At 31.6% G+C, this 11,027-nt stretch overlaps 1 protein-coding gene across 1 annotated transcript in view; it reads right to left on the reverse strand.

Moving 5' to 3' along the window:
• The window catches only part of LOC123004601 (dachshund homolog 1), a 120,308-nt gene that overhangs the window by 34,041 nt on the left and 75,240 nt on the right, over positions 1 to 11,027 (reverse strand). Inside the window, exon 9 of the mRNA XM_044397923.1 lies at positions 7,144 to 7,227. Coding sequence (XP_044253858.1) covers positions 7,144 to 7,227 — 84 coding nt within the window. The remainder of the gene's footprint in view (positions 1 to 7,143; positions 7,228 to 11,027) is intronic.

Raw genomic sequence — 11,027 nt, forward strand, 5'->3', positions numbered from 1 at the left:
CTTGTCAATTGCTTTCACAAAGCTCTAGAGAGTTTAATTTAAATGTTGGCACCCTCTCGTCACCGCTTTTAAGTGAAAATGCACTCCGCCCAAGAGCTAAACACAATCGAAGTCGATCGGAAAAATTAAACAAGCTGTTGGCCCATCAAAGAACACTTCGTATATGTATTATTATGATTATAAATATGCAAAAAAATTCTGATGTGATTTTTCCTAATTGCGTTTTTGCTTTGTAATTAGCTGGTAATTGAAGTAAATTACATGAATTACATGTCTTACATGAATTAAGATATTCAGAAAAGGCTTGAATGAAAATCCGCCTGTAACAAAATAATTGATTATTTGTACACGGCGTGTGTGTGGTTGAAAATAAGGTGAGTATGGAAAAAAATATAATTTTATGGTCTGCTAGTCGTTACCCAAGAATTGTTAATGAATTTTATCTATAAACATAAAATCCTGGCTATTAATCAACATAATTAGGAAGTAACGCCTTGAGTTTCCAATTACTTGATGACTCTTGTGCGTTAGGTGCGTGTTATTTCATTTAATGTCATTGTGACACCAAAGTCGATTGATTGTTTAACATGCGATGACGATATCCCTGCCAGATACGATAAAATATTGTCATTATAGTATATCCCCGGATTGAGAATTTTTTTTATCTTTGATAGGAAAAAAGGAAAAACATTTTTTGCTTAACCTGAAACAAGCACATCTGTACTTAAATCCTTTTTATTCTGATTCAGTGAAAAGTTAATTTTTCTCTTGATTTTCGACTTAGAATAATTTTTTTCTGCTTTTTTAAGTCCTAACACATTGGCGATTTTATTTATATATCACTTTGACAATTAATTTATTAATTGAATAATGATAGTTCTTGTTAAAAATGACTTTGTTTCTTATCCTAAAGCTGTTTCTTTGAGTTGCTATTTATTAAAATTATGTTTTTCACAGACATTTTTGTAATTTAACTTGCGTAAACTCATTTGTCAAAGTGACGTCATTGTGAAAATAATAAAACCGCCCATGTGACTTAAAAAACAGAAAAAAATTATTCTAAGTTCAAAATCAAGAAAAAAATAAACTTTTCTTTCTACTGAGTTAGAATAATGAAGTTTTAATTACAGATTTACTCGTTTCAGGTAAAGCAAAAAATGTTTTTCCTTTGCAGTTTTGTCGTGAAATCAAAGATATTTTTTTTCCTCTTGTAAACTCAATCCAGAGACATACTGTAGAAAAAAGCGATTCAATAGTGGCAGAAATTGTTTGTGCGGTCTCAAGATTAAATAAATCCCGTTGTCAACCAGAGGGATCTTATCAATGGAAATATTTTAAAGTGTCACGGAGATATCTATAGGCTCGGTCCTAATATGAAAATATTAAAAATCCGGGTGAAATCCTTTTAAATGCCATATTAAAACGAATTAGCATGAAAATGGTTTGACAGCTGAATACTGCGAGGTTCTTTTTAAAGAGAAAACGCCTCGAGCTTGAGTCTAGAAATGCACTGAAATACTGAATTTCCATTCATATTCATCCCGTGTAACGCCAATTATTAGCGGGTTTGTTTGTTTGACTGAATTTGTATGCATGGAATAAATGATACTGCTGTGGTATCAGGGATGTATCGGTTTTGCTCTAATTGACTACACTCGTCATATGTTTATAGTGATTGGACATTGAACGTCTTTTATACACATATACGGGAGTCTGGTTTTCCAGACTTCAACCAAAATTTATTTCCTCAGAATACCGTACAAAATAAGCCGTGTTAACTTTCTCACTGAAAAATAGCCACCTGTAAATATGTATAAACACTACTGATAAAAGATAAGAATAGGAAGAAGCGTAATAATAATAAAATAAACTGCTTCCGGCGCTATGTAATTGTTGCATAAAGTAGAACAGTGAAATGAATCGTCGCTTGTATAAAAATTATTTTCTCTGGGTGTCTCCCAGTCACGCGTCCATTTGATTTCCTTTGAGGATAAACCGGAAATTAGATGATATTCGAAATCAATATTACTTTTTCCTGAAATAAATTAATTCTGATTGTTGTGTGTCGTGTGCGGATTATTAAAAATCAACCGCCGAGTAAATAATTATTTTATTTCGGCCGAGGGTGAGTAATTTGAGTCGTAGGAACGGTTGCATTAGAGTCCGGAAGTCACGTGCCGGAAACCCGACCGGAGTCAAACAAGAGACCATTAGCTACGAATGTCAACTCTGTTTCTTCTATTCATTATCCAGTTGTCAAATGTTACGTTCGGTATTTGTTCTTTTTCGTCAACTTTGACAGTTGGATCGGATCCTAACAAGACTGGTCTCACTTTTAAAGATTTTTAAGATTTTAAGGAAAGTAAACGAGAAAATTTAAAGAGCTTTTCATTAACTGAAAAATTTCAAAATAAGATTGTAAGGACATATACACCCAAGCAGTGATTTTTAATTTTAAGAATATTTTCTGTTCAAATATTTAACAAACCCCAGTTAAGACAAGGTGATTTTAATAGTTGTGCAGAAATATTAAGAGCTGATAGTAAAATTGCAAAATAAAATGCAAAAATAACTCAACTTGTCTTATTCATATGTTTATAGCTTCTGAGATATAAAAGGTTTAGTAACCAAATAAATTTAAAAATTGTAAACAAATATTATTTCTGAATCTCTGAGGTTAGTTTTTCAAAATTTATTACACTGTTATAAAAAAAATGAGTTAAAAATAGCAAAAACCGTCACCGAAAAAAAAATCTAATTAAAAAACTAATAGGTAGAAGTAAATATTTTGCATTAAATTTTGTAATTAAAGATATATTTCCGAATTTGGTTACCTGAAATGATACCGATTATTTAATTGGCATTGTAAACTTTGAAATAAAGTACTCAAACATTTCCAAGGCTAAAATGAAAGTTGCACCTTCTGACTTTTTTACTAGATACACTATCACCTCTTCTACACAACTTTTAAAATAACCTCGTAAGGTATGTCTATATTATTTTTTATTAGTCAAAGCAAATCAAAATGTTTATATTATATGCACAGTTGTTGCTATAACTTATTATAAAATCTACAAATTCTAAAAATTAACAGAAAGTTCTCTTTCGGTGAAGATTAATTTTAAATTTCACTATTCTAAGAAAAACTATTAATTATATTTATAATAAATTATGTAAAGATAATAATATATCCGTTAAAAATTGCATAAACAGTAGGCTTTTTTCTATTTCTTTTTCCGTTTGTTTTTCTGCTATCGATAGAGCTATTGGCATTTTTAAAACGTCAAATTGTCTTTACTTTGCTTTACTAGTGTGGTAAAATACTGCTTTCTAAAATATATAACACTCCTTGTAATGTTTGACATTGCATCTTAATACGAGTAGTAGGTAATTTTTTGAAAGCTTTGCTGAAAATACAGGGTGCGCCTCAGAAAAAAAATTCAAGTAAGATAAGATACCAGAAACATGGAAAAATGTTAAAAAAATTCTATCTGTCAAAAAATTGACATTTGAGATTTTTTCATATATAATTAATGATACTGATGATCTTGTTTTTTTATAATTATTTAGTAAAGGTATAAAAATTTTCCCAATAAAAGCCACAAACAGCATTAAACAGAGATACAATTCAGGTTACAGCTTCTTTGTTTCCTCTTTTAATAGCTTGTAGCAAAAAAACTTAGCAAAGTATTTTTCCAACAGAAATAAATAGAGTCAAAGTGCAAAATTTAAACTCTCATAACTTCGAAATTTTTATAGATAGAATTTCTTACCGTACATGGCATTTTTCTCTGGGCCGCGAGTTGTATAATTACATATTTGAATAAAAGGTGGTGGTTAAATTTTTTATCACAAATAACTGTACAGGGTGTCAGAACTCGCGCCCTAGAGAAAAATTTCAAGTAAAATAGGATACCAGGAACATAGAAAAAAATGTTTAAAAAATTCTATCTGTATTTTTTTTTGATATTTGACATTTTTTTATGTCTATTTTAATAATGCTGATGATCTTATACAGGGTGTTCCGTTTTTATTGTTACAAATTTAAACAGGTGATGATAGAATATTGAATTTTAAGACAAAAGTTTCCTATGAACATGTATCAAAGAATGTTATGTAAGCGAGCTACAGCCCTTGAAAGAGATGCGTTTTTTAATGGGGTTTTCCCACTATTGCAGAATAGATAAAATTACAAAAGTTGCTATTATCCATTCACAAAGCTGTTGCCACTAAGCAATATAACGAAGCCGAGGGTGACAGGTACCAGTGCACCCAAAACATTTCGCCCTCGATTTGGGTTGGATGACCAGACTTTTTTATCCGAAGAATATTCTCATACACAATTATTATTATTAGCCGTAGGATATTAGGTACATGTAAGTATTTTTAAATAAATTTTAAAATTTAAGTCGTTACATTTTTATAACCACTGATGCGGAATTCTACTTCTTATTTGAAAGCTTTACGTCACTATCTTCCTCTTACTCCGACAACATACAGTGACATGGAAAAACAAGAATAGACACATTGAGTAGGTACCAAAAACCTTGGATTTTCACAACAAAAGAAACATGCACGCGCGTTCGGTTTGAGAATGATTATAAAGATTTACAAGGGGTACGGTTTATGGCTTATAGCGGCAACAGCTTCGTGAATGGATAATATAGTTGATGACGTTTAGACACCTGAACGGATTCAAAGATCAGTTGTCGAAATTTTTAATCACCGGCCTCTTAAACGGTAAAACAAATTTAATTTTTAATTTTTATCCTCGTTATGATCTGTAGCATAAATTTTAAACTGATTTTACTCTAACACGGTAAGTTGTATCGAAAATACGTAAGAGACCTCTTTTTTGTGAAAAACTATGAAATTTATAATTTGTGTGGCTGAAAGTGGCAAGAACCAATAGTCAAAATAGTAAGGGTACTTTTTACCCTAAACCCTCCAGTTTAGGCCGCCCCTGAGTAAAAATTTCGACATTTTATCTTAGAATTCATTTCGGTGTATAAAGGTTATCAGTTGTACCAAATTTTGTAATTTTATCTACAATGGTTTCTGAAATATTGGAAAAAATCCATTAAATCAAGCACCCGTTTCAGGGGATGTAGCTCCCTTGTATAAAATTTTTCGATACATGTTCATAGGAAACTTTTATATTAAAATTGAATATTCTATCACCTGTTTAAATTTGTAACAATAAAAACGGAACATTCTGTATATGTTTTTTTATAATTATTTAGTAGAGGTACAACAATTTTGCGAATAAAAGCCACTAATAACATTAAACAGAGTTACAATCCTAATAGTAACAATTATAACTTCCTTGTTACTTCTTCTACTAGTCTGTAGCAAAAAAACTTGTAAAATTATTTTTTCTACAGAAATAAATGATCAAAGTGCAAAATTTAAACTCTAATAACTTCGAAATTTTTATAGATAGAATGTTGCTTGTATCTTACCTTACATATAGCATATTTCTCTGAGGCGCAATTTCAGACGCACTCTGTATAAGTGAAAAAATATGTTTAGAGCTGAAATGTAGATGTAGATGTAGCTACGCTTTTGTAATAAACATTACACAACATGCGTTGTTTCGGACTATCTTATCGATTTTACAGACTATTATGTCAACTTGTCGAACCATTTCAATTAATGACCTAAAAGTCGGAAAAGGTACTAGTTTACAGTTGTTATTATACTACTTTACGGATTATTTCGTTCACTTTACGGATAATATATAAAAAAAATTGATTTTGCTATTTTTTTGTTATAATTTGTAGTTTTCTAAACACAGTAATTTGAATATATGGGAAAGATGGATAAATTGATATTTATTTTATTTATCCTGGATAATAAAACATAAGTGTTAAAATTATGTTTTCCTACAGAGTTCATTTAGATTTTGTGTTTAATTGACAATCTATGTGTAAAATAATAGATGATGAGATTTTAGCTGAGGCACGCTGTATTAATACGAATAATTTGAAAATAAAATAAAACTGTAAGTTATCCTGCAATTGATGGCGGTGTAAAACTGAGCAAATCGTTTTGGGATTTATGTTTGCGTGGGGGTGTGATTGTTGGGAAAAAGCGTGTAGAATTGTTAAGTCGAATTTAGAGATAAGTTATCGTTTTGGCATTGGTAATGCTTTCGGGTATGATTTATTTGTTCGGTGTGGCAACGACACGGCCTCTCATCAATCTAGCGCGGCTTTCCTGAGATAGCTCAGGACGATGACATCTTTGTGACGGACGACTCTCCGTTTCCAATCGATGCGCCTTGTTGTGACATCGTCGAGGGGCGAAATATAAAGTGTTCAGTGACTTGTAGGGAAACTTAATATGTCAACAGTCGGGCCATCGATAAAGGGGTCGTAAGACATCGCATAATCGAAGAATTAAGTTAAAGAGTGCACTAACTAGCGATAATTGCACGTAACGGTTGATATCAAGAATCACTTGCCCTGAAAGAGTAAGACAAGCTGGACGTGATGAGTAATAGCCTATTTAAAATGTGCACAACAATGCTAATAAACAACAATTAATTCATTTTTCATACGTGTTATTATGAGAAGAAAAATCGCTTAATGTGTGGTATTCCGACGAGATAAAAAGCGACCGGATGTCCGGAACAACACGGCAGACAGATGATAATTGCCACTAATCGGTGTGAACGGGATAATTTATAGCCAACAACACTTTTCACAAATACTGAAACAAAAAGTTTACACCGGAAGGGCTTGACTTACTCACCCCCGAAGAAGTAGTACAAGTGTAGGGGTTAGTTGCTTATTGCCTTTTCTATTGCCGGTTTGACCTTTGCGAAATGCCAGTCTAGAATTACTGTCTCAAGACGACTCTAATATTTTGTATTGTTATGTTTTACGAAATTTGAAAGGTCGCGAGAGCTTGTTGAATTTTCTTAAACCGCCTCTAATGGATCATGAAAGAATGGACTAATTGTTTATCGCGAAACGTTCCTGCGATCTCTCTAATTAAATAGGTTCGTTGAAAAGTTTCTTTTCTATTCAATACCCACAGTACAACCACTCAAAAACTGTTTCAAATATTTTATTTTAAAACAATACCGCCGCGAAACAATATTGTCTGGGTCATAACAATGAAATCGGTATCGCTTACCTCGCATTTTTTGTTCGTCGACCAGTTGTCTTTCTAAACTGTCTTTCACTTCTCTTTCTCGAAGCACGTCCATCTTCAATTCGGCTGAAACAAAGAAAAACGTTGATTGTTTGCAAACAAGCATCGAAACGCTGTGTTTTATTAGCAGCTTATTGTCCAAAATAACAAAACGCAATCATTCCACCACATACACTGGCCGTTTGCCACAATCAATTAGAATTAGAAGAATTTCAGTTAAACAAAAGTTAAACAAAATAAAGTTGATGAATGGATACCTAAATCATGTATCTATCAAAATAAGTTTTGATTGTTTTAACACAATAACAAACAAGCCCATTTTGGTTTTTTTCTGCAAAAGCCTACATGTTCTAAAAGCGAAAAACTTAATGAAAATTATTTTGACTGATCTGTTTTGAAAAATTTTTTCAACAAGAAAATAAATCAGATTTTAAATTGTGAATATCAATATATTAAAGGTCTTAAAAAATTTTTACATTATTTTCTTAAGATTGTATGGAAATTGTTTTTAAAAGATTTTTTGAAGTTACGAAAAAAACTAGAATTTGTACAAAACAAATCAAGTCTAATAGTTTGAGTCCTACAAATTCTAAATTACACCACAACATTTTGAATCCGATGATAGTGTGAATTCTACACGGCTGCTCCAAAAATTATTTTCACAAAACGTTTGCGAACTCAATAGTTTTGGCCACATTACTAGTTTTTATCCATTTTTTGAAGTTATGAAAAATTTTTTTAACAGTTCATGGGCTGTCTTTTATTTTTATCTGATATCAAATTCAACAAAAGTCTTTAATTGGTCGTCAACAGTATCCTTGAAATTTATTTTGTTATTAATCATAAGGTTTGTTTGCTTTGTCTTGTGATCAGGCTTCAACTTTAAGAAAATTAAACGAAAAGTCGCATTTGATGTCGGCGCAAATCTTTATGAAAATTGTTGTAAACGAAATAATAATTGTCTACAGCAAAAAAACGGCTACTGACTCTTATTGTTAATGAAGTAGTTTGGGTTTGCAAAACTTTTATGAGTTAAATTTTTCAAATTTTTAAGGAATGTGTATCTTGTTAGATTTTATGGTCTAGGAAGCAGTTGCTTGCCTCTGCAGGATCACTGGTCGAGTAGTGTTGAAAGTGCGATTATCTCGTTATGAGCTGTAGCACTTCCCTGTAATAACCGAATCAAAAAACGCATAAAATTTAGGCCATAAAGCACATTGCCGGGGCAATGTGAGACGTACATGGTTACATATGCAAATTGGATGTTCTAACTTATTGTACACATCTCATAAAGAGAGAGACGTAATGCGATTTTATACGTTCCTTGAGCCTTCGTGTGCCCTAACAACGCGTCAAATAAAGTTATGTTATTGACGTTAAGAGAATGAGAGTTTCTGATTGTGCATTCCGGTTAGCGATCGAAAAATATGTTTTTTCTTGGCGAAAATGCACATCAGCTACTTTAACTTTTCGACTGGCTAATCCAATTGGGGAGGGAATTTTTAAACGAGGGTTGTTATTTTTAAAGAACTTGCCTCATCGATCATAAGAACGCATTTCGCCAGCGGTGTTTCATAATTTTTTGATTAAATTTCAGCGAATGCTGTGCACACAAAGTCGGAAATAAGAAGTGAGCTTTTGCATTTCAATATCAAAAAATATTCAAATATTTGCACAAATGATTATTCCATTAAAATGAAATTTACTCAGGTATACAATAGCTCTGTGTTTTATTCAAATGCTCCCTCCGTTTCTGCTCGATTGAACAAAAACATTTTTGTGCTCTCTCGCTCGGGCGCCTTTATTTTTATGTTTCGCGGATAATTGTGTGCAAGAAGTGTCAGGTGCTGAATGATTTATTTCGTCTAATTAGAACTTTAAAGATCCCCAAGAAGACGGTGTCTAATAGAAAGAAATTGATTCATTGCACCCACCGTTCCGGCTACAAATTCACTGACTGCTTGCTTTCTTCCGCTATACACAGATGAATGCAATCCATTTATCATCGCTATTTTGCGGTTGATAAAGATTTAGTTACATTTTCTTCCATTCAGCTTGTTAATTCGAACGCAGGGAAATTTTACATTATCATTTTTTCATTATTTATTTTCTTTCCAACGCTACCCCAAACGAAAAATAACCAACTATATCGGCTGCTATCAATTATCCACAAGAATTAATTGTATCGAGCGCTCTCATTACGCAGATGGCAATAATTGTGATAATTGTACCGAAGCAGATGCTCGATTTATTAAATTGACCACGAAAACGTTTGCTGTCGCAATTACAGCTTTTTGATATAATACCATAGTTTATTTCTTTGATGAGCCAAATCAATATAAAAATTAAATTGGTTCACAATTAGCAGTTTTCAATGCGATATCCGGAATTAATTTCGCGGGAGCTTTAGAAATTTAATTATAATTCAAGTAGGGGATATCAATTACATCTAATGTCACCATTAACTAAATTATTCATATTTAATTGGATCCACTCATCAAAAAGTTGGCGACTTCTGTTACAAATTATAAAATATTCAAGAATTTCTTGCGGCGAAGCTTCTCATTTCTTTTTAGTGTTATAGCGGAGCATATTGTATCTTCTCTTTGTTAACCAATAGTGATCCTTAAGACGGCAGTTGTTAAGAAAAACGAGCCTCTAGAAAAAACTCAGTCCCAGATTAGCTATTGTTCTCAGGTTGGGGGGTGATAAGAGACAGGGTGAATAAAAAATCAGCTTATTGCTAATATCAGCGCCCGCAATTATAGTAAATTGCAAGCCAACTTGTTCCGTGCGGATTTTTACTGTCTACAGGGATATTATTTTTTATTTTATTGCTAATTGCTGCTTAACCGTTTCAGGTTTTTTAAACATTTTTAAATATGGCTCCGCTGGGGGTGCGGCGAAAATACTTTCGCCGAATTAATGAATTGATGAAGTTGTTAGGGCATTTTCTTCCTTCTTTACTTTCTTCAAAAAAATTACCACCAGTGACAGAAAATTTGTTATATTTTGTTGAGTGTTGCGTATTATATGTAATTATAGGCATTATTATGTTAAGCCGAGGTTAAAGCAAAACCGCCCACTGGGTAATAAAAATTCATAAAGTCTTTAGAATGTTAAGATATTGACAGGTGGTTAAGTCAGTTACGTTGCATTGTTGGACTTACATACAATACCATTTTATAATAACCTCGGACATGTGTACACATTTTTAATTTTATATCAAGAAGTCAAAATAAGCTTGCAGAAATATGTAGTTATGAGTGGGAAAAAAGTTTGCTATTCAGAAGAAATTTTTGGAGTCATTCTTGAGATTTTCCTTTCAAATTTTGAAAACACTTATTAAAACGTTTTATCTTCTAAACATTTTTATATAGTTTTAAATAATTTCTTAAATGGTTGGTATTTAAAAAAATCTTGACAAAAAGACCAGTTTCAAAATTTTTATTTTTAATTTTTTTTGTCGTATTCTTCTATTAATTCTCTTTCTTTTAAATAAAATCTTCTACAATTAAATTTTGTAGTTCCTAAATATTTAATTTTATTTTAAAATTAACTCATTTTTTACAAATAAAGAAAACATTTAACATATTTAATTTAATTAACTGTCTACGTTGAAAATCTGTGTTTAGATTTATTAATTATTATTTTTTGTTGGAATCGTGGAACCTTCACAACAATGTGATGAAATCAAAAAAATGGAATTACGTCATCTCAGTAATAACCGATTTTATAATTACTTACACACATTTAGCCATTAATTTCTTGGTCCAATTTGTAAAAATAAATCAAATCAGTGGTTTGTTTTAATTTTTTGATTCAATTTTTGCAATCAATCCTGAGATTTTTCATTTAAATTTTAA

Source organism: Tribolium madens, unplaced genomic scaffold (genome assembly GCF_015345945.1).
Source record: "Tribolium madens isolate multiple individuals breed KSU strain unplaced genomic scaffold, Tmad_KSU_1.1 Scaffold_20;HRSCAF=117;Tcas5.2_LG4, whole genome shotgun sequence".
Classification (NCBI taxonomy): domain Eukaryota; kingdom Metazoa; phylum Arthropoda; class Insecta; order Coleoptera; family Tenebrionidae; genus Tribolium; species Tribolium madens.